The sequence below is a fragment of the Myiozetetes cayanensis genome, unplaced genomic scaffold (assembly GCF_022539395.1).
Source record: "Myiozetetes cayanensis isolate MyiCay16 unplaced genomic scaffold, myiCay2020 scf30, whole genome shotgun sequence".
Classification (NCBI taxonomy): Eukaryota; Metazoa; Chordata; class Aves; order Passeriformes; family Tyrannidae; genus Myiozetetes; species Myiozetetes cayanensis.
The window spans coordinates 6,736,452-6,760,331 of record NW_026087522.1 but is presented as its reverse complement, the minus strand read 5'-3'; the positions used below and the strand labels follow the sequence as shown (position 1 = coordinate 6,760,331).

The following is a 23,880-nucleotide window of genomic DNA, read 5'->3' as shown; positions in this document are numbered from 1 at the left end:
ATCCAAAAAAGGTATCATTGCTTTACCTTTTTCTTGCTGGTAGATGTGGCCCAGAGGAGTGAAAGGCGTGGGGAGAGCCAGCAAGAAGTTCAGTCCAGTTTTGTGAGTCCTGGACAAGCACCCAATTTCCTTTGAGGAATGAGATTTTGGAGGTTTACACTAAATAAGGCTTTCACTCACAGGAAGGTGAGGGCTGTGGGGAGGATGGCAGTGGAGGTTCCGCTTCAAGGACCATGGCAGTGTGGAAACACCATCTCGGGTTAAATAAGATGCTGCTGCTTCTGGTTGTGGCATGGGGCTGGAAATCACTGTGAGACTTGAAAAGACGAGGAGGAAGAAGAGGGATGAAAACTCTCTCAATACGGAAGTCAACACCAGGAGCACCCTGTAAGTTCAGTCTTTGCAAGGGCCCAGGTATAGTGTGCAAGTTGCTGGATCACATAAACCCCCTCTGCTTCTCCTAAGGGGACCTATTTATAATTTGAGGGGTATAATAACAGTTCTCTGCCTGGAAATTTCCCTGGCAAGGTTGTCATAGGCTCACTGGTAGGGTTTTTTTACTGTTTTGTTTGCTCCGTAGTGTTTGGAAATGGTGAGTGGGGCGTAAGGCTGGAGGATGTTTATTTTGGGGAGATGCTGCCCTCCAGCAGCAGTTGGGAGACTGGTGAGGGGACAGGCCTGCTGTGAGTGCAGGGTTGGGGGAACCCCCAGCCCTTCCCACAGGGGTTTATAAGCCTGCCCATGTTGCCTGGTTTTTCCTTTGCTGCAGCTCAGGTGATTCATGAGTGAAACTCCCCCGAGGCCAAATTTCTAATCTTTCCCAGGATTATCAAGGGAGGTGTCATAGGACCCAGGCAGGAGATGACATCCTGTGCTGGCTCTTGCACAGCATCCTGTCCACCCAAGGATTCCTTTGGGGAGGAGAAATAATTAGTAAAATTTAATAAATTAAAAAAAAAACCCTGAAAAATGTAAAAGCAATCTGCAAATGTTTGCTTTGGCCTTGTGACAGTGGTGTGATGGTCCCCATGCCCCTGGGAATGGGACTCAGTGTACAGAGGTGGCATTGGGCTGGGGCCAGAACTGAACCCCTTGCAGAGAGGAATATCAGCCCCTTGGTGGTGTCCCAGGGAGGGATTTCAATAGGACAGATGTGTGGATCCTTGGGAAGCAGGGCAGGACCTGTCTGCACCTGTCCTACCCACCTTTCTCCGTGTTGCCAGCCTGAACTGCTGTAAGAATGGTTTACCCTAGTTTTCCTAAAGATTACTTTCCCTTTGATTAGGCAAATAACGTCAAGCCCTTAATTTGATTTAAATAAGCCTAGCACTTGCTGTGAAGTTTTTTCCCTCCTTTTTATTCTCCCGTTTTCTAAATCCACTGTCACTGCTCTTTGTGACCACAAATGATTAAAAGCTTTACAGGAATATTGTCATTCCCCCCCCCCCATCCCCCAATCCTTTAAAGTTCTACTGTGTTACTTGGGTCATATTTTTATTATGGTTTTTTTCCTTGTAGAATAATTTTCCCTTCTCCTTATTAAACAATCAGCCAGGTGAAAGGGATTATTTTTGTCCTGGTCTCCTGCAGGAGAGGGAGGGGATGCAGGGACCCTGCCCCACTTCCCATTGATGCTATCCCTGTCTTTCCCATCAGTTCCCCCTCTGGAGCCAGATCCATCTTGTGACTTTGCTTTTTGCAGCAGAGGGAGGAGCATCTCTTCCCTGGAAGTGCTGCTTCCTGTGGGAGGCTGTGGCCGAGCAGGTTGGTGCAGCTGGAGCTCTCCAAGGGGCCACAACCAACCCCACTGGGGCAGGGATTGGCTCCCCAAAGTGCTGCCAGAAGGCAGCAGAACATCCATGTCATAGCAGTCATATTTAATAATAATTAGGGCCCTCAGAAACATGTACGGGCATCAAAGTAAGGCTGTTTTCCAAACGAGTGCTTGGGGGGTTTAAGAAGGGAGTGATGCTCCTGGACCAAGGCAACAGCTGGTCCCCCAGCTCAGCTTGGCACCAGGCATTGGCACAACCAACACTACGCTGTTTCCTGCCAATTGCAACAAGGCACCTCTTAACACAGCATCCACAGAATCTCAAGTTCCCTGCTCCTTCAGGGCAGTGCTCAGGAAGCTGCTTGGGAGCTTGCAGATGAAATGGTTCCCTATCTGTCCATGGACAGACTGCAGGACTGGAGCAAGGTGGAGTGCCTGGTGTTGCTGCAGCCTCTCATGATGGTTAAGCTGGAGGTGCCTGGCAGAGCCCTGTTGCCACCTGTGGTCTGTGCCCAGCTGCAGGACCATGTGTTTGGTTTCCTGCTTTATTTTCCAAGCTGGTGCCTAGTTAGGACAGATTTTTTTCCCCCAGGATCATTCTGTGGGAGAAGAGTTGTCTGTCAGCTTTGTTAGGAAGTGTCACATGGATGGAAGAGGATTTTCCTGTGTGGCTGTCAGCTTGGATGGAGCTTTGGCTCTGCCATTCGCAGATGCCAGCGGAGCCCCAGTGCTGCTTGGCTGCTTTCATTGGCTGGCAACATAGGGGAACGACCTGGAGGGCTCGTTCCTGAGCAATTCCTGAAATTTAGTCATTATTGTTTATTGGGATTTGTCTGCCCTCGCATTAGCTTATTGCAGACCCTCATAACAGTTTGTGCAGAGAAACTGTGGCTACCCCATCCCTGGAAATGTTCAAGGCTAGGTTGGACAGGGCCTGAAGCAACCTGGGATAGTGGAAGGTGTTGCTGCCTATAGGAAGCAGTTGGAACAAAAGGATCTTTAAGTCCCTTCCAACCTAAAACATTCTGTGGTGTGTGTGCTCAGACACCTACAGAGATGCCAGCACGAGGAGACTTGTTATTTTGGGCCAAAATCCACCATTTCCCCAGTTGCACAGCCCTGCTTTGTGTTCAAATTCTTTCTACTTGGACATAGGTGCAAACTGGGGCAGGAAAGTGAACTGGGGGTATTTCTGTTGCCTTTAACCCCTGTTTCCAGCAGGGCCAGGCAGCCGTGATTATTGACTGAGTGGCAAATTGAATTATGCATGGGCAACTTCATTAATACTCCCTGGCTCCTGCCCATCCAGCCTTGTTAGGGGTTCTCCAGCCTCTTTTATCTACTTGTGAGCACAGTGGATAAAACACTTATGATTTAGTGGCTTCTGAGCTAATTTGTCATCCTTTATTCGCAGGATTAAAGCTGGACAGTGCAATAATGCTGCCCTCTGGATGGAGAGGCAATAGCTGGGTGGGATGTGTTGGTTGCTGGGCATGTTGCTTTCTTGGATGTGGGTGTCCCAGTGTTGGAATGGGGTGATTTATGTAAGGTGAGACCTAGCCTTGGTTTCCCCTGCAGCACTGGCATTGCTGTGGATCGCAGCGAGAGCCGGTACAGTGTGCACCGGCGCACAGAAACCTGGTGCTGTTGCTGCATATGTGTCTGGGTCCCAGCATTTATCCCCTTTCTTCCCTGTTTTTCCATGGAGTTTCTGGGGCTGAGCCTCTTCTCAGACGTGCAGTCCCTGTGCATCACTTGGTCTTGTTGCCACTGACACCCAGAACTGCAGGGTGGGATGATTTGATGAGGGAACTCATTGCCATGAGCTGCATCTCTCCCTTGGGGCAAAAGCAGAGCGCTCTGTGGTTTTGGCCTGTTTCAGGAACACTTTTGGGTGCCAGGTTCTCCTCTTGCCCAGGATGTAGGGAGGGAGGCACAAGGATGGCTGGCACGGTCTCTTCATGGGGACACAGCCATCACCCCTAGCTCGAGCTGCTGTTAGGACACAGGAGTGCTCCATGTCTGCTTCAGCACTGTGTCCTCTGGATTGCACGGCCTCAGTCTGCACATCCGGGGGGTGTGTGGTGGACCATACAGCTGGTCCAGCTCGCCCTGCACTGTGGTGACATCTCCCTGAGGGTGAACCCCAAGGGTGGAGATGACCTGGCTGCTCCTGGAACACGTAGCATTGGCTCCAGAGTTTGATTACAGCTCAACAGCGTCCTCAATTATCTGCCTTAGCAGAGGACACATGGGGATTGTGGGGTTCAGGCTGCCCAGCCCCTGTCCATACCTCAGTTTCCCCTGTGTATCCATGCCAGCTTTGTTCCCATGGCACACCATGGTAATGGGTGGTGCTCAGCGCCAGCTCTCCGTTAGTTACAGTCATGCATAGCTCTTTTTTTTTTCTATTTTCAGGTAAATATGGCCCTGGCAGGGAAGCCTTTAGACGCGACTCTCGCCACCTCCAGAGCTGACCAATGGAATATGGTTTTTCCCCAGAAAGAAGAAATCATCACCAGCTTAGTCTCTGCCTTAGACTCCATGGTAAGAGGCCACTGGCATCCCTGTCCGTATTCCCCCCCTCCCTCTTTTGGCCTCCATTTAGCAAGGCTGGCTGGGTGCAGGGCTGGCACAGGAGAGCTGGTGAGCTCATTTTGTTCCCCTCTCCTACTGAAAAGCACAGGGAGCTTCTGGAGCTGGAAAATAAAATCCATCTCCTGCCCTGACAGCCATAAGGATCATAAAGTCAGCCCAAGTTAATCTCAGATGTGTATTGTTTTTCCATTAATATTTATGCTGGTATCAACTGAATGTAGGGTGGTTGTTGGTTTTTTTTGCTGTTTTACCAATGTTACCGTGAGCTTTTACACAACATCAGAACAATGGCTTTTTATCTTCCAGAACAAAGAAAATAACTTTCATATCTTTTGACGCAGAATTCCCTGTGGAAATCTCGCCTAAGTCAGCTGTGCTTACATAAACAAGATAACTGTCTGTATTAAGTCTCATGGACCAGAGCTAATCTTATTTTTAACTGTGAATGTGATCAAGAAGGGAAAGCAGATGTGTAGTAACAAATGTGTAATGCAATGAGATATGCTAAATAGTCCTCCTGTTTTAAAGTCAAGTCATATGTAATGCATTTATCTAGGATGCGTTTTCTTCTCTCTGCAGGTAGAGTTTTTTTTCATTAATACCAGTTTCCTTCTCTTTTACATCACTGCCCCACTAAGGAGTAGGTTCCCTGGAGCTGACACACCTCAAGCAGCTTTGATGATTTATATACATGCCATCCCGTACAACATACTGTGTTATTGTAGTTTGGCTTCTTAATGAATATACATTGTTCTGCAGTCTTCATTAAGTACTTACACTAGGGCTAGGGAGCCAGGCTACTCCTGAAATTCAGCCTTTATCCCAGTGCTTCACCAGTGCTAGGCTCTGTGCCCACTAAAGCCTAGCTGCCTGCATGCCTGGTAAATAAACCGCAGGGCCACATGCACATCACCAAGTGGACTTGGCGTTTGGATTTGGTCTGACTCCAGATCTCACATACCTTAGTTGTGTTTATTTTTTGAATGATGGGGTTTTTGGGCAAAATACTTGTGTTTGGTACTGTTTTTTGAAAGGAGGTTTCTTAAAAGTATCTGTTTTGGGGGATTTGATTCAGTGCGTCCTTGAAGAAGGTGATCAGGAGGTAAAATGACGTGATATAGAGGTTGGTTTAGACCCACACAAGCGAAGCTCACTGTACGTGCATTCCGTGAGTTGAAGGTAGCTCAAGGGGGTTTAGTCCATGCTTTCCAGCTCCCACCCAAGCTTCCAGGATCCTCCAACACCTCCATGGCTAACCACATCTAACCACGGCTGCTGCTGGGAAACTCCCCCCTTTTTCACCCTTTTAAAACATGACCTGGGAATAGCGTCTTCCTAGCATCAGTGCTGTAGCTATGGGAATATGGCTGAGGTTGCCAACACTGAGTAACTATTATAATATAAAAAATACTAATAAAAAGACATATACGTATGTATTATGTAGAGCTGGAAGTGCACATTACATAAAATGGATTAATAGAGGAAGTCTTTTCCATCTCTTTATTGTTTTGCATAACTATACACGAAGAATCGTTCGACTAATCCAGACTTTGACCATACTAGTGTTCTGCAGCTGAAATAAGATTCTCATGTTCCTTATTCCATTAGAGCTGGTGGAAAATTGTTGTTGCTTGTGGAGTGGGTTTTTTGTTTCTTTTTTTTTTATAGAAATGTTTTCTTTTAAAGAAATGCTATAAAATATTTACTTTTAGAATAGGAAAAAATTAAGTAAAATGGTGGAAAAATAGTTCTTGTTTTCCAGCAAAGCCTAGCTCAGCTGGATATCTTTGGGAGCGGTTAAGTCACCAAAATTTTTAGGGTATGTCATAAACCCATAAAATTCTGACCTGAATCAGAGCATTGCTTTTGATGGGGGAATTTTTTGATGGGAACTAAAAAATCCCACTGGGAAATGGCAAGGGTTGGGAAGCAGGGATGCTCTCCTGTCCTGTGCTGCACTAACCTGGTGCCTCCCACAGTGCTCAGCGCTCTCCAAGCTGAACGCAGAGGTGGCCTGCATCGCCGTCCATGAGGAGAGTGCCTTCATGGTGGGTACTGAAAAGGGACGGGTCTTCCTCAGCACCCGCAAGGAGCTGCAGGCCGACTTCCAGAAGTTTTGCAGTGAGTATCCCCCTCCGGGGATCTTCTCCCATGCCGAAGTGGGTGCTCCAGTTATGCAAGCTGGGACTCCCACCACGCATGGAGTGGTTGTGGTTTGGGGGGAGCTCAGTGTTGTCTGTCAGTCCATGGGGCTGAGTGGTGATTGAAGTGATGGCAGGTGGGAACTGTAGTTGGAGCCTCTCCCCTTCCAGGGAGGGCACTATATGCCTTGGTTCTTCTCCTAAAAAGTGTCCCTGAAGTGGCACAGAGCTGGATGGTTGTCCTGTTCCCCTGGTGCTGTTAGCATCCAGCAATGCTGCAGCATTGCTGGAGTGTTTTTTGAGGACTTTGCAGAAATAGTTTGTCCAGGTGATCCCCCAGGAGCCAAGAGGCCAAGGTCCTGGGCTTTTTTCCTGGTTTTGGAAAAACCAGGATGGATTTGGAAGCTGAAAGTGTTGATTGTGGAATTGCTTATATTTTTGAGGGGATGAACAGGGTGACGGGATGCCTTGAGCAGGAGCTGTGTCCCCCTAGTCTTAGATAAGATTCACCAAGTATCTGAGGGATACATATGTCTTGCAGGTCCCAGCTCTGTGCCTCTGCCAGCTCCCTAAAAACAGCCTGGGAGCAGAGGGGAAGGTGATTGCCGTGCTGTGAATGGGGACCTGCATTTCTTGGATGGCATCATCGCTGGCATGCCAGCTGCTGCTCCATGCAGGAGCTGGGACAGAATCTGGTTTTGGTGGTGCTGGGGACCCCAGACTCAGATACGTTCCTATACGCTGCCCACGGTGGGATGTCAGTGGAGAGAAACAACCCGGCTGTGTGCACACACATGGTGTTGACAGAAACCATATAGGTGCTTAATCCACTGGAGAGATTGTGTGGGAAGGGTTTGCTCTGGTGACAGCACCAGTGCTGTGAAGCTGTCCTAGTCACTGTCTGCTTGGCTTGTTCTTGGCATGGCTCTACAGGAGCAGCTGCCAGCCACGGCTCTGATCTGCCCCTCGTCCTGCTGCCCTGGACATCCCACTTGTACCAGGAGAGATGCCATTAGTTATCCTCCATTGCATTCTGCAGGAGGCATTTGCAGGATGTTTCCCACGTTCATGGGCAACTCTGCCTCCCTTCCCCACCATGCACAAGCTGTGAATGGCAGTGGCGTGGCCAATGGGAAGGAGTTCCTTCAGGCTAAGAGAACTGGGGTTGTTCAGCCTGGAGAAGAAAAGAGTCTGGGGAACCAGTACCTAAAAGGGACTTACGAAAAAGAGGGCGAGTGACTTTTTTCATAGGCAGGCAGTGATAGAACAAGGGGCAATGGTTTTAAACTAAAAGAGGAGAGATTTGGATTAGGTGTTAGGAAGAAATTCTTTCTTGTGAGGGTTGTGTGACACTGACACAGGTTGCTCTGAAAAGCTGTGGTGTCCCCATCCATGGAAGGCCAGTTTGGATGGGGCTTGATCTAGTGGAAGGTGTCCCTTCCAACACAGGGGTTTGGAACAAGATGGCCCTTAGGGTCCCTTCCAACCCAAACTGTTCTCTGATTCTGTGATATATCCTGGTCAGTGATTTACTGCTGTGCTGGGACAAGGCACCTGGCATTAGATCCTGATTCCCATCTCTTTGGTTTCATTTATACCTTTGTCAAAAAGAAATAGTAATGTCTGTTGAAAGCACAAAATCTTAATGATGGTGTTTGGGTGAAGTGGCTGATGCTGGAGACAGGGTGAAACATGATAACTCTGTCTTGAATTATAAATGGTCCAGGCTCAACTCAGCTCCATAAAGCTCTTACAATTGGCACACAGTGGAAAGCATCCCTGTAAGTGCCTCTGATTTATGGTCTTGCTGCTCTCTTAGAAAGATCTGAATTAATCTAAAGCAGATATCATTGGGAGAGGTAAGAAGCCTCTTGTCTCTCTTGGGTGCACAGACCTCACTTGAACACCTTCCTTCATCTGAACCTCTGCCTCAGCCTTTCCTGGTGCACAGGGGGGACTTGACAGTGATTAGGATTAATGTCAGCAGAATAACATTAATGCCCAGCTGGTGGGAGAAGCAGTAGTTGGAGGGTGCAGATGTATATGCATTTCATCACCGTGGTAAAACACCCCAAAAAAGTTTTCCAGGGCCTGTTTTGCTGTGCCATGGATGGCATCCAGAACTTGCCGGGGTGGCATAGTGGCTGTCCACTTTCTTATGTCTAGTTCTTTGGGTACCCCATGTGGCTCTTGGCCCATCCCTTTTCCCCGCTGTCGTAGCCACAGGCCTTTTCCACAGGAAGGATTCATGAGCTCCTTCCTGAGCACCCAGGTGGCATGCAGGGCCAATCATCGGCAGGAGGCTGTCGAGGATGATGAAGGAATTAGTCCTTCTCCACCGAAAATCCCTTGTGAATTACTGTGGATAGAACAGCAATAATGCACTTGCAGTGTTTAATTTTCTGTGCATTTAGAGATGCGAGGAAGTCACTGCCGAAGATATGCTTTATTTGAGGTTTAGTGGGGGAAATTATCAGGAAATGGCAGGTATTACTGAGCTACATGATGCTGAAGGGTAAAAAAACCTCCAAGAAAGGCGGATTTTCTTTTCCTGCGAGATTGAAGGCTAAGCAGATTGAAACCAGAGAAAAGAAGTGTGCTGGCCAATTAATCCCAACAGTTTCAGTGCGACTGAAGGGAAAAGCTAGGGAAAGGAGGGGGGCCAGGCACAGGATGACTGACCCCACTGCTGGCACACTGCCCATGCCAGCACTTTCTCCTGCACGTCGGGGGCTGCTGGGAGGAACATGATCTCATCTGAGTCAAAGGTCTGGGGTGAGTGGGAGACCCAAGGGACCCACCTGCCTAGCGAGAGTTATCACCCATGAACCTCTTCTCACTGCAGCGACTCCCATTTTCTCCTCTCCCCCTGCAGGAATCCAGCAGAGGAAGGAGCAGGACGCAGAGGCACAGAAGAAGGCAAAGGAGTGTGGGCGAAGGGTGCTCAGGATCTCCCCGGACCAGGGATCAGACGTGTACCTCCTCAGGAAGATGGTAGAGGAAGTGTTTGATGTGCTTTATAGTAAGAATCTTCATGCTTCCCTTTGGGAATATGGATTGCCCCCAGGGCTCTTTGAGCTGCCCAGTGCCACTGCCAGGTGTGGCTTTCAGTGCCAGCCCAGCTCCCCAGCAAGGGGAAGTGCCTGCTGGTGCCTGCAGGTGCCTGGCAGGGGTGGTGTGGTGGGATGTGCTCCTGCATAGGGCTAGCGTTGCACTGAGATGGGATTTGGCCACTGCTTCACTTTCCAGTCCCCCAAACTGGGCCAAAAAATCCCCATGCTGGGGGGAGCATCCTTTATCGCCTCTGACCAGGGGAAGCCTCTGCCATGCCCTGGGATGGGATTTCCAAGCACACCTCTATCCCTGACACCGCATCCATTGCACCTTTTTCATAGTGCTATGTTGGGACTCCACAGACTCACTTCCCCCCTTTCCCTGGCAAGCCTATTTAGAAGGAACAAAGATGATTTTCTAGCAGGCAGCCCTGCAGCCCGAGCTTCAAGAGACAAGCTGGTGCTCTTCCATCCCCAGCCCCAAACCTTCTGCAATTAAAATGTAGATGACCATATGACTGTTGATATGGAACAGTGGGTTGCAGAGTTCCCTCCAGGCCCAATCTGTGGTGGCTTGAGTAGCAGCAGTGCCTTCTTCTCACTCAGAGGATCCACTGGAGCTCCCATGGAGGGGCTGAAGGCAGCAGCCATGCTACCAGTCCTCTGACAGCATCGCTGGGGTTGAGAAAGGAAAAGCAAGATTGGGTTGGGAAAACAGGGTGACAAAAATCAATATTCTCCCATGAGATGTTTCAGGGGAGTTCAGGCCATGTGGCTGGATCAGCTGCAGAACTGGGTGTTTGGCTTTCCTGGGTGCAGCCCCCCATCACCATCTGGAATTCAGAGCCTGGTAGAGCCCTGCCAGGGCTGCACAGGTCTCCCTGATCCCAAGGTGTTGCTGAGGGGTTGCCCAGGTTTGTGTGTGGGGTTTGGGCATTTCCATATGACAGAAGGGGGCTAATGGGAGCTACTACCAACCACCTTGGGCTCACATGAAGGAGTTACCGTTGCTGACTGTTGCACCTGCCACAGGCTTCACAGACTGAAAAGGGAGATGGTATCCCTTCCCCCACCCTAGGACAGACAGTCACTGAAGTTTTCTGAAACCATTCAAAGGACATGGAGGCAATATTCCTGCTTATTAAGGAAGCAATCAGATCCCCTTGCTGCCTTCCAAAGGCTGGGCCCAAGTGTGAGGGAAGGGATGATGCAGAAGAGACAAGGGAATAGGATGCAGAGGACATTTTTGTGCTAGTGGATCCCCTCTCTAAGCTGTAGGTCTGCTGCTGGGAGAGTTCCAAAATTTGCTGTCCCCTTGGGAATATGAGAATTATTAAAATCTGACATACCATTAATGTATAATTGCATTAAAAAACCTTGATCAGGATGCATTTGCCTGGGGTGTACAAACCAGGCAGGTAGCCCATCCATCAGGATGATTAGCAATGCTCTTTACCTTGTTGAGGTCTGTGGAGGTGCATGGGAACGAGCTGGTCTCCAATTGAAGTTGGCCAGCATTGCCATAGCTGGAGGGCGTCAGGCATCCCTGAGCCAGCGGTTTTGGCTCTGGCACTGGGTGTAATGCTGCCTTTGCTGCTGCTTCAGTAGGATTAGCTGTTTCCATCCTTGAGCTGCCCTGTGATGAAACCTACCCAGCACTCCCAGCATTCTCACTGGAAAGAGCCTCTCTTGATCGAGTGGAGAACTAATACATGTCCAAGGCTGATTCTCTTTCCAACACTGAGAGGACTGTAAGAAATTAACAGTTACCATTCTTACAGGGGTTTTTTATCCTTTTAGTTGCCTCCCATCAACAGGGATTGGAAACAAAAAAGTCTTAGAAAATTCTCTTTAAAAAAGGTTCCCTCCAGAGCCAGGTAATCTCTGCACCAACAGGATGACTTATTACCATTGGCTTCTATTAAACAGGCATTAATGATGATTATTGCCTCTCTTTAACTAAACCATAAGCCTCTGTGTGGTAGTGCTAGGCTTGTGAAGGTCACTTTGACAGTAACGTGTTCCCCATTAAGATATGTTTGGGGAGTTCTTGGACATTGGGTTGATAAGGAGCCACTGTAGGCATCAGGAGTTTTTCCTCATCACAAAGAGAGGTGATGGAAGGAGGTGGAGAACTGCTAGAGCCAGCACATTGGAACAGAGAAAGTATCAGCTTGAAGAAAGTGAACTCACAGTGTCGTTCAAAGGCTCATTTTGAAACTTCATTATTAATTAAATTAAATTAAAACATTATCCATCCCACATATAAGTAACCTTGATGGCTTGTGCAAGTTGTACATTGTTAGTTATCATGCGTTCCTTCAAAGAACATGTTAAAGAAGCCACTTTTAATAAGGACTTGCTGATAGTGTCACAAGATTTACAGGGTTTCTGTAAGATCTTTAGGTGTGGGGGTTGGGTTTTTCTAAGAGGAAAGAGAAAAGAAAATATTTTCAAGAAAATCCACAGTATAAAATCCTACAATAACTCAGGTGTTCTATACTCTTCTGTGCCTGTCCCTCAGCCTGGAGATAAAGGTGCAGACACTTTGCCATGCTGCCAGATGTTCTGCATCTGGATACTGAATTGCCAGACCAGTCTCATTCCTTCATGGCTGTTTCTTCTGCTTTATGCTTTCACCACCAGGTTTATTGCTTGCAGTGGCTTGGGTTGATTTCCAAAATAATTTTTCCACAGAGAGCAGCTCGAGGGTTTTGGCCATTTCTTGGAACTGTTCAAAGGGGGCTGCTTTTCTGACAGTGTCCTGCCTGGAGAGCACTGTAAACAGCTGTAGTTTAGGCACATGGGCTCTTTAGCTCATTTAGAAAATCCCTGTATAGTGGCAAGGCTTGCTGGTCATCTCTTGCTGCCAGGCAAGGGAAAACACTGCGCATCCAACTCCTTGGGAAGATTTTGGTGTCTGAGGTAAAATGTAGCCAGGCCCACGTGATGGGGACATGGGGTGACGCTGTGGCCGTTGTCGAGGGGAGCAGGTGAGAGTTCTGGGCTGCTGGAGGTGATTGTACAGTCAAACATATCAATATCCAAGCTGTCTGTGAATGGTGAGATGAAGGGAGATTATTGTTTTGGGGTTTTTTTTGTCTGTTAAAGTGCATTAAAGCTGCTTGACAGCAACAGCAATCAAACTACTTCTCACTCTTCCTGGAGGTAAAATAAGAAAATTGACTGAAAATAAGGTTCCCAGAATATCTCAGTAAACATGAGATAAAAATCATCATGAGGCCTTCAGCCTTCTTTGTTAGCTTTCAGCTCCCTTCCAGCTTGCTGGTGGCCACGTACCTCACTGGCACATTGCTGGGAGTTCCCAGGAGTCAGCTTGTGCCAAGTGACCCCAGCTGAGGATTTTACTGCACAACCTGAATGATGAGACATCGGCTTTTTGGCTTTTATGAGCTTTTTATTAATTAGTACTTTTAAAAAGGGCTTGGAGTGCCTTACATGCTAAGTGCAGAGGTAAGAATGGGTCTTCTTCTCCTAATGGTTCTGTTGGTATTTCTTGCTCTTACATTTACTGCTTCAGCCTGGTTCAGCTGTGCTCGGGGGCGCGGGGTGTTTGTCAGTGTGTAACTCTGCCCCCTTGCCAGGTGAAGCCATGGGGAAGAGCAGTGTGGTACCTTTGCCGTACGAGAGGTTCCTGAAAGAGCCGGGCTCACTTGCAGTCGCTGGCTTGCCTGAAGGGATCAGCTTTAAGAAACCCATGGAGTACGATGTGAAATCCCTGATGGCCATCCTAGAACACAGCCACAGCATCCGCTTCAGGCTTAAAAGGTAACTTTGGGGATCCCCTGGGGTGAGAGAGCAGCGAGTCCTTGGGATAGTGGCTCTTACAATGTTGACAGATGGTGAAGATTTTGTGTGGCACAAACAAGAGAGTCCCTCCTATCTCCCAGCTTCTCCCCCAGACCCACAAACCTGGATCCAGCTATGCCAAACCCAGCCTTGCACAGAGATTTTTTCATGTCATGAGGCTCAAGACCACTTCAGGCTTGTTTCTTTAAAGTGCATATAAACATGGAGATTAACTGCATCGTTTTACATGTCTCTGCCAAAATTTCCACTGCAGTAAGCTAAGTGCTTTTCTTGTGTTCAGAGGGGTTTCCGGGGTAAGTGCTGCAAGTGTCTTCCCAGGCTGAAATGGTTTTTAATGCTAGATAAAGAGGGAAGTGGGGGACTGCAACAGGACAAACTCCCCCTTTTAGCCACGTTTACAGAAGGAGTTTGGTGGTTTTGGGGGCATTTCCCTTGTGTTTGCCTGGATGGCAGCACCTCAGATCCATTCAGAGAGATGCTGAGCACTATCAAATACCGCATCTGAAGGCTTGGTACTTCTGGAAAATCAGGCTGAGACAGCTAAAAGTAGGACACGTAGAATTTGAGCTGTCTGTGAGCTCATAGCTGCCTGTCTCACATGGAGCACTTGGATTTCCTTGGTCTGTAGCTCATCCCTGGGCTGACTGAGGTTCCCCTTGAACGTGCCATGGGTGCTGGGGGCTGGCACAGACAATATAGCCAAGTGGTTGTGGTCACACAAGGTTTTACCTCTTAAATGCATCAGGCATGGAGCTGAACAGCTTTACCATAGCTAAAAGAAATGCTTTGGATCACCATAAGACCAACTAGATCCACTGAAAGAAGACAAGAACGGTCCAGGTGCCTGAAGGTGCTCTGAAGGTTGGGTGATGGATGTAACTTCTAAATCATAGAATAGAACTAGAATAGATCCATAGAATGGCTTGGGTTGGAAGGGACGTTAAAGACCATCTTGTTCCAACCCCCTCAGGGACACCTTCCAAGTTGCTCCAAGCCCTGTCCAACCTGACCTTGAACACTTCCAGGGATGGGGCAGTCACAGCTTCTCTGGGCAACCTGTACCAGTGCTTCACCACCCTCACAAAGAAGATTTTCTTCCTACTATCTGATCTAAACCTACTCTTTTCAGTTTGAAACCATTCCTTGTTGTCCTTTCACTCCCTGCTCTTGTCAAAAGTCCCTCTCCAGCTCTCCAGAACCTTTAGGTAGTGGAAGACTGCAGTAAGTTCTCCCCAGAGCCTTCTCTTGTCCAGGCTGAATAATCTCAACTCTCTCAGCCTTTTCAAATAGGAGAGGTGCTCCAGCCCTCTAATTGTCTTCACGGCCCTCCTCAACAAGGAGCCTGGCAGCCAGTGACGCAGCATGTTTCACCCTTCTGGGCATGGCTCTCCTTCCCCTTCCACATCCTTGCTTGTTGTGGCTTAGCAGTGCCTTGGGCCCAAAGGAACCTGTTTTCCCTCCTCTTCTCCCTTCCTTCCCCTCAGGCCAGCAGATGAGTCCAGCCGAGAGCCCAACCCCAGCGTTGAGTTAACTTGTTCCTCCCTCGCCTCCAAGGGCAGCCGAGACTCCGGTGCCAACGGCCCCATGGCCAAGCCTGCCACCCAGGACACCCCCTCCACCATTGCTGTCACCAACTTCCTATACAGCGTCTCGCTGCCCACTCCTGTCGCCGTTGACCTCAAGCAGGAGGTGTCCTCGGGGCTGCCTGGGCCAACCGCGGCAGGCGAGGCTCTGCTGGCCCGGCCCGCAGGAGAGCTGAAGGTGCCTTCCTCACAGGAGTACAGCGACTGCTGTGGTAATAGCCTAGAGTTTGCTCTAAGATGAGGGCCCTGTACACAGCCCACCCCTGGCACTGGCAGGGGACAGGCCGGGTGTTTTGGTGGTCCTTGGATGAATATCATGCAGAGCTTGGCCCAAAGGGAGATGAGTGGAGTCCCTGCCATGCTGCACTGCCCCAGCCCTTCCCTGGGTGGCTGCAAAGTGCCAACAGGACACACCTCTGTTTTTACTCCAAAATGCCTGGTGCTGCACCACCAGGTAGAAGGACAGCTGGAATGGGGACGGGTAGGGTCAGTCTGGTCAGCACCACACCGGGAGTCACAAGTCAGGGTGCATGGAGAAGAGACAGAAGAGTCAGGTCAGCATCACTGGCGGGGTTAGCACCTGGGGTCTTGTTGGGGTGCCTGCAGCATTGGTCAGGCTCTCATCAGCCCTTTCTCCTTGTCTCCCCTCTTGTCCAGGACAGAAATCATCAGTCTCCGGAGGTCCCCTCATCCAGAATGTGCACTCATCCAAGCGCATCCTCTTCTCCATCGTACACGACAAAACAGGTCTGTGTTGTGCTCCGGCATTGGAGGCAGCCAGCAGCTGTCTCTTAGGGAAAGGTTTCCCCTCGTCTCTCCCCAGCAGTCTCCCTGCCCTGCAGGGACTGCGTGCTCTGCAAGGACGCAGCAGTGCTGGAGATGATGCAGGAGGGGATTTTTTTCCCTTTCCTTGATGCAACATCTCACATTGCAGCCCAAACCTTCATCTCTGCTCAGGTCCGTCCCTGCCATCTCCAAGATGCTGCCAGTGGTTGTTGAGCACTGCTGACTGAGTGGGAATTCCCATCTCTGATTCCTGCACAGGAAGGCATGGCTTTGGGAGATGCTGTTTGCCCCAGCTGCAAATAGCACATACCTGCTGAGAACTTGGCGTTATTTCAAAATAACTAAAACCCACTAATCCCAGTGTGATTCTGTAGCGGTGCCCGCAGGGATCAGCAGTTGGGAAAAGAGTCTGCCATTTCCCTACCTCCACTCCACCCAAGGAAAATGCAGCCTAAAAATGCTGATGTGTTTCCATCAAAACCCTCACCTGCCTGCCTTAAAGAGGAGAAAAAAATATGGGTGGGAAAGTTGGAAAAGAGGAGGAAATGGAAAAGCTCCAGTGTGAAATGGCTGTTCCTTTCAAAGGTTCATTCCAGGTGGAGTTGGCTCTGTCCCAGAGGGTCTTTCATTCCAGGGTTTAGAAATTTCTTCAGAATTTAGAAATTTCTGGGGTCATTTCTTAGTAATCTGCTTTTTGCACATGCTCTGGAGGGTGCTTGGGGCTGGGAAAGCCCAGCCTGGCAAAATCTGCTCAGGAAGAGGGAAATAATTTTTAAAGCAGCAAAGTCTTGTTCCTGCTTCCCAGCACTTTGTGGGAGAAAAGTGCATCTGCTGTGTACGAACCATATGGAAGGTTTTTATTTCTTGTATTTTGTTTTGATAGATAAGTGGGACAGTTTTATAAAAGAAACTGAAGATATCAACACCCTTAGGGAGTGCGTGCAAATTCTGTTTAACAGCAGATATGGTGAGTAGGAGTTAATATCCCATTATGCATCTGCAGCGCTTGTGGATTGCATATCATTATATAGCAATCATTTTTGTTCCCTAACACAGCAGCAGAAGCCATATGCTAGAGCTCCCTGCTCTTCCTAACAGATTTAGTTCAGCAGCTTCCAGTCTTTGGGTGTCTTCTGAAGGTTATGTCAATATTTCCATTTGGAAACACCCCCTCTGCCGTCGAGGAATTTATGACTAGGCTGTAAAGCATCTCCGGCTGGGAGTGTGGCATGCCAGATCAGAGTGCCCGGGGCACCGGAAGCGGTGACATGTGGCCTTTTACATTAACATGGCAGGTAAAAAGAAGGTTGTTGTTATTGCAGCTGCTCTTTTTTCCATCTGCATGGCTTACAGATGTCATTGGTGCTCCCTTTGCCATGGGTAGTGCTTCAGGGGTAGCTACTGGGCATTTGGGCAGGTGGAAGCTTGGGAAATCACTTGGGAATGGGTTGGTGGGCTGGCTCTTCACCTGTGCCATTCCCATCAGTCTGTGTAATTCATGAGTTACAGATGGGCTGTAGATGTGTGTTGTGTCACCTGTGAGTTATTTATGGGCTTGAGATGAGCCCTTTAACTTATGATCTATATACGTGGTGCTTGAGTGTGTACAAAGGGTAACAGAGCTGGGGAAGGGTCTGGAGCACAAGTCTGATGAGGAACAGCTGAGGGAGCTGGGGGGACTCAGCCTGGAGAAAAGGAGGCTCAAGGGAGACCTTCTCACTCTCTACAATTACCTGAAGGAGGTTGTAGCCAGGTAGGGATTGGCCTCTACTCCTGGGTAACAAGTGACACGATTAGCAAAAGTCGCTTCAAGTTGCTCCAGGGAAGGTTTAGATTGGATATTGGGGAAAATTTCTTCACTGAAAGGGTGGTTAGGCACTGGAAGAGGCTGCCCAAGGCAGTGGTGGAGTCACCGTTCCTTGAAATGTTCAGAAAATGTGTAGATATGGCACTTGGGGACATGGTTTGGTGGGAAACAGGGCAGTGATAGGTTAACAGTTGGAATCAATCATAGAGGGTTTTTCCAGCCTTAACAATGTTATGATTCCATGTGCTATGCAGCTCGTGAGGCATAGAGCTCACAAATCTGCTGTAGTGGGTTACAGGGAGTTTGGGGATGGCATGTGGCTACCCCTGGCTTGAGCATCACTGGGCATGTTTGGGAGTTTTTGAGGACACCATTAGCTGTTTACTGCTGCTTTCTCTCCTGTTGTCCCATTTGGGATGGGAGATCTGCTCCCAGGGCTTACCTTCTGCGAAAAGCAAAGAAGAGGACAGAAGACACTTGCTGTGCTTGAGTTCAAGCCTTTACACATTAATTTTAGCATCTGTAAAAGAAAAAGTGCTTGTGTAAATAAAAACCCTGTGTTCACCTTTCAGCTGAAGCCTTGGGGTTAGACCACATGGTCCCTGTCCCATACCGGAAGATTGCCTGTGACCCTGAGGCAGTGGAGATCATTGGCATCCCGGACAAAATACCCTTCAAAAGACCTTGCACCTATGGTGTCCCCAAACTCAAGCGGATATTGGAGGAGAGGCACAATATCCATTTTGTTATCAAAAGGTGGGTGGCAAGGAAGGCAAGGGGGAGTGCATGGCTTGAGGGTATTGGGGACTTGAGCTATGTTCCCTCTGTTGCTCACAGGGTTTGTTTTAACACTCAAAACTCATTTCACCCTTTTTCATGGAAAAGAGCTAAAAGCCCTTTTCCCCCCACAAACCTCTGGTTTTCATCTCTTTTTGTAAGGATGTAGCAGGTCTGGCTGTACCATGGTCACCTCCCAAGCCCTGCCATCCTGTTTTAAGTGATGATGGCACCAGACATTGCTGGTGCCACCCCAAGCATTTCAGGTTGTTACAGCACCCTCCAATCACAGCACAACCTTTCCAATGGCATCTGGTGGATGGAAATGGTGCCTGGGTGGAGGGAGGAACATCTGTATCCATGATGCCCAGGGACTCCCTCCACCTTGTTTTTCGTTGCTCACTTGTGCACAGCCTCTATATCTGGTGATGAGGATGGACACTGTGTATTGGTGTCTGCATTTGCACTAGAGTAGGAGGAGCAGATGCATTCCCAGGTGCATTATGTCTGTGGCATGCAATCCCTCTTCGCTTCTCTATGAGGAAAATCTGCTTTATAATATATTTATTTATTTAGTCCCTGCCTGTGCAGCACTTGTATTGTTTCCCTGCTAGAAGCATGAAACTATAGCACAGAAAAATCCCAGCTAAGGCCCCCAAGGGCGCTAAAATCATCAATATCAACGGAACTCAGGCATCCTAAGAGGAATTAGCATTCCCTATGTCAGCTAGTAGAGGACCCACTTTCTCTCACCCTGCTGAGGCTGCACCAGTCTGGATCAGGCCCTGGGATGTGGCCATAAATCCGATCCCACAAGCAAAGTTGTGGGTAGCACCAAAATATGATAGTCAGGAGATCAGTGACATCTGGTCGATGGTCTGTCTTGGGAAGTGAAGGTCCAGCAGCTACTTTGGTTCTCCTCTCTCTTTTGGTAAAGCCAGCCTATAGCAGCCTGTTGGGGTTTGGACTTGGCCCCCAGCCAAGTGCCCAAGACCACAGTGATAGCTTCCCCCCTCCCCCCTTTTAAGAACACAGAGAAGGGCAAGGGAAGAAAAAAACCTACCAGAAAACCAAAATAACAAAACCAAAACAATATATATATTTACACTTATATACAGTTACAAAATTATACATTTATACAGTTATAAGAAAAAGAACCCCAACACCCCCAAAAACAGACAAAACAGATATGCCCAGCCAATAAGGAACTAGCAAACAAAATCTTAATACTTTCCTTAAGAAAGTAGAGATCTCTCCTCTTGAGGTCGGGAACAAAACAACAGCCTCTCAAAAGCCCATGGGCCTCCCCACAAGGGAGCCAGCCGCAGGGAAAGGTTGCTGCTTTTTCCCACTTCACCAGAAGGGATCTAACTTCTAACTTCCTCCCCCTTCTGTTTATATTTCTGCTTACGTAAAGAATAATGGAATATTGGGATATGGGTACTTCCTGATTACCAGGAAGAGGCCTAAACCCAAACCATTACACAGCCTCATTTAATAAGTTAATTAAATTAAGGGAATGATTTATAAGCAGATTTAAAGGTGCTTTAGTTAAAAAGCATGTGCTGTAAGGCTGCTTGGTTGCACAACAGGCTAAAAGGTGGGGGTTTTTTAAGCTGAAAAATTCATTCCCTTTTTTTAGAGAATGAATAAAACCACTATTTTGACTTGGTTTAATGCTTTTCATTAATAAAACCTCCAATTCAGTCATTAGAAGCACGTATTTCTAATGGGTTTTTTTCCTTTCCTCCTAGGATGTTTGATGAGAGAATTTTTACAGGTATGTTCTCCATGTCCTTTGATTTATTGCCCACAAAATTGAAATATTATCCAGAAAGCAGAGTTGAAATAATGTCATCTGTAAGCAACAGAAGTGCAGGACACATGCAGTTATGCACAGTGAGGAGAAGCCTTGTCTGTGCCCTACACCAGACATGCTGAGATTTCTTTTGCCTGGGATGGGTGCAAGCTCTGTGCTCCCCTTAAAAATTGAGTTTTGAAGGTTTAAGCGACAATTCCTGATTTGTGAGGCTGGGTTGGCTCCCTGTACCAGGCTTAGTTGCAGTACAGGCAGCACACAGCATATTTCTGTGCTTTCAAGAAGAAGAAAAATCATTGCTGTGTTCCTCACTGATAAATTATTATCTTTTTTTGTGCTAGCATCATCCAGCTGCTGACTGTTTTTAAAAGAAAAATAACAGAAGTCCATTTTTTCAGTGATAAAACCCTGATGAGGGAGTTCTTTGACTTTCTTTGCTCTGTGTTTTCACTCCGTTTTCTCTGAGCTGGAGAGGCCAGATTAAGTCTTTACTGTGAGGGTGGTGAGGCCTGGCACAGGTTGCCCAGAGAAGCTGAGGGTACCCTATCCCTAGAAGTGTCCAAGGCCAGGTTGGACAGGGGTCTAGTGGAAGATGTCTTTAAGATGGTCTTTAAGGTCCCTTCCAACACAAACTGTTCTGTGATTCCACGATAAGTACTTCTTTGCAGATAGAAGGAAACAGGTACGTGTGCTGTCCAACTCAACCCTCGCTCCAGCAGTGCTCCCATCACATGCCCTCATACACACCTGTAATATGGCTCTGCATCAAATTTATCATGCCCAGCCCTGCTTCTGGATCACCTGGGCTTGGCTCACAACTAAAGACTTGTATTGTTTTGCTTTTTTCTCTGAGCTACCAACCACACACATTCTCACAGCTCTCCAGACACCTTCTTCTCAGATATCTCTGCCAGCCAAATTATCTCTCTGGTCCCACGACAGCCCCAGCCTTAACATTGCTTCCTGGGCATGATGATGCTGAAGCCACGCAAAGGGGACCTCTGGCAGAGCCTGGAGAGGTCCCCACCTGCATGGAGGGTTTCTTTGTCTAAAGCAATTAATGGCTTTTTTTTCTCAAGACAAGGATTTCTTTAAACTTTAACCCATCCCCAAGGGATGGAGCACTGAACTGTGTCTTGGGATGCTTGGATTTTCCTTGCAGAATGGCTGCACTGTATCTGGGGAGGCATCATGTACATCTGCACATCAGCTCAGGAGCTGCTGATGGAGAGCACTGTGCTGTGAGCTCAGGGGTTACATCGCAGGAAGCTGCAAGTGGAAATTAAGAAATGAGGAAGCAAACCCAGCAGAACTGGGGTGGGCGGCAGGTTTATCTCTCTTGACTGGTCCCTGCAGGGCTCCAAGAAGCAAAACCCATTAAACCTGTCTTTTTGTGGTTTGCATCAGCACATCAGCCTGTGCAAAAAAAAAAGCATCTGCTGAGTCAGGAGGTGCCATTTCTGCAGAGACACTATTTTCTGAGTGGAGCTGTATTTTAAGTTGCCAACTGCAAAGTATCTCAAAGCTTACCCATACAATTTTGCTTGCCCTTTAATTAAAATACCCACTGCTGCTTGGAAACCTATTTTTGCTCCTCCCCTGAGTAGCAGCTTCAGGCAGGCTCCACTGCTGGAAGAACAAGATTTGGTCCATGGAAAGCACAAATTAAAAGGAGCCTTTTGGACTGTCGGTAGATAAATAGTGTCTTTAAGGCTCAATATTGCTGCTGGTCCCATTGCCAGAGCCCTGTCCTTCCTGGTAGGCAGGAACCAAAGGGAAAGAGGATTCATATTGCCATGGATGAAATATGTTTTAGAAGGGTGGGGATATTGCAATGGTGCTTTGAGACCAGCAAAGGGCCTTTGGCAGCAGCTGTTTAACAAGACACCTCTGTTGTTTCTGCAGCCTCACAGTGTAATCTCATTCCCTCCTTCCCCTAGCCCTCACCCTTCAGCTCTTTGCTCACATTCCCTGCCTTACTGCATTTTCTACCCTGCCTTCAGATTACTCTTTTCATCTCCAGGGTCATTGCCAAGGCTTCATTTCAGCTCCGTTCAGGCTGCTGAGGAACAGGAAAGGGAGAGAGGAGGTTTTTCATGATGACAGGATGCTTTCATTCCTCTTGGTATCACTGCCTGTGGGTCTTGGAACTGCAGGACAGGGCTGCCTGAATCACTGATACTCTGGGTTTTGACAAGCTCCTATCCAGTGCAGCACATCCCCTTGCTTGGAACAGGGCTGTCCCCACTTAGGGGTTTGTTCCTACAGTACTGGTCCATGGCCCTGAGTTTTCTCACACTAGTCCCTACCACTTGGAATCTTGTCCTGGCAGCCAGCCCTTTCTGGAGATGCTCAACCCTGGCAGGGCTTCCCAGCACACACACAGTTAATGCAGAGGTTTAAACAAGTGTCTTGCTATTATTTTAACATGTAAACCCAATTAAATCTGCATCTGTCTCTTTGCGAGCAGGTGACACTTGAAAACCTTCTCCCCACCCTGACCTCAGCTCTGGGACTAGGAGGGAACCAAGCTGCATCACTGATATCTCCAGTTGCTGATTCTGTTTTTGCTTTTCCTCCCAAAACCTGCCATGCACACCTGGCACCAGGAAGCAAATTTACCAAAGATCCAACCAAGCTGGAACCCTCCAGCCCCCCCCGGGAGATTTCCCCTGAGCCACACCGCGGGGCTGTGCTGGACCTGGCAGGGACCACTCAGGCCAACAGCAGGTAAGTGAGGCTTCCATCCCTGTCCCCTGCCAAGTGACGTCCCTCAGAGCTACTTGGGGAGTATTAGTGTGCTCAGCAGGTTACTACTGTATCCATCAGCAGTGTGCAATGCATGCAGGAGGTTGCCATGGATGTAATTTAGTAAGCTGCAGCATCAGGTCTATGTGGGTCCATGGTGGGAAGGTGAGTGATGATGAATTGATGTTGCTTTCCTGCCTTCTTAAAATCCCACTGTAATGGTACAGCTAGCCAGCACAGGAGGAGGCCAAGCAGCCCTGTCCTTTTGCAAGCCCAAAGTTTGGAATCATTGATTTTGAACAAAACTGATGAAATTGGGGCCGTGTCTGGGCAGGCTGGGATTATCTGTTGGAGCCCTCTGGTGTTAAAACATGACCTAAGGATTCACCCTCAGCCCACACCATAACAGCTAATTAAGCGTTGCTTGCTTATAAAGCTCACAGAGAGACTAAGAGTAGATTTAATAAAGCTTGGGTTATAGAGTTCAGCAGAGCAGGAAGTTTTTTTAAGAGTACCTGTTTCTGTGGCATCCATGCCACAAACTAGACAGGTTTGTGCTGGTAGTGCCTGTGAAACATACAGCACTTAGCATACAGCTTTCCAGCCCAAACTGGGAGATCAGGAGGTGTTTTTCTCTGTATAGCCCCAGATTCCTTCATTCTTGCTTCAGTGGAAACACGGTATAATTTAGTCTTTAAAATCACTTTGAAGAAGAGAGGCAGGGCAGCAGTTTATAGCAGTATAAACTGTTCTAAGACAAGGAGCCTTCTGGCCTTGCTTCACACAGCTGGCTCAGTCATGGATGGGGTGAGAAGTGCTCCTCAGCCTTTCCATCACAAAGCGTCACTGCCCAGCACTGATAGCTCCACCAGCTGGAGCTGCTGACTGTGCTATGGGGTTGGTAATGCCTGCAGGTCAGGATGGGGATACAGAGTAACTTGTCTCCTTCATGGCATCTCTTGC

General features: G+C 48.2%; 1 protein-coding gene across 5 annotated transcripts in view; it reads left to right on the top strand.

The window, feature by feature from the left end:
- Positions 1-368: 368 nt before the first annotated feature.
- Positions 369-23,880, top strand: part of GTF2IRD1 (GTF2I repeat domain containing 1) — a 52,169-nt gene continuing 28,657 nt past the window's right edge. For all 5 annotated transcript variants that reach the window (XM_050325688.1, XM_050325687.1, XM_050325686.1 and 2 more), the window contains exons 1-11: positions 369-387; positions 4,193-4,321; positions 6,352-6,493; positions 9,389-9,535; positions 13,172-13,355; positions 14,882-15,192; positions 15,638-15,727; positions 16,650-16,733; positions 18,146-18,329; positions 20,105-20,130; positions 22,779-22,899. In XM_050325688.1, coding sequence (XP_050181645.1) covers positions 4,199-4,321; positions 6,352-6,493; positions 9,389-9,535; positions 13,172-13,355; positions 14,882-15,192; positions 15,638-15,727; positions 16,650-16,733; positions 18,146-18,329; positions 20,105-20,130; positions 22,779-22,899 — 1,412 coding nt within the window. In that variant the 5' untranslated portion in view covers positions 369-387; positions 4,193-4,198. The remainder of the gene's footprint in view (positions 388-4,192; positions 4,322-6,351; positions 6,494-9,388; positions 9,536-13,171; positions 13,356-14,881; positions 15,193-15,637; positions 15,728-16,649; positions 16,734-18,145; positions 18,330-20,104; positions 20,131-22,778; positions 22,900-23,880) is intronic.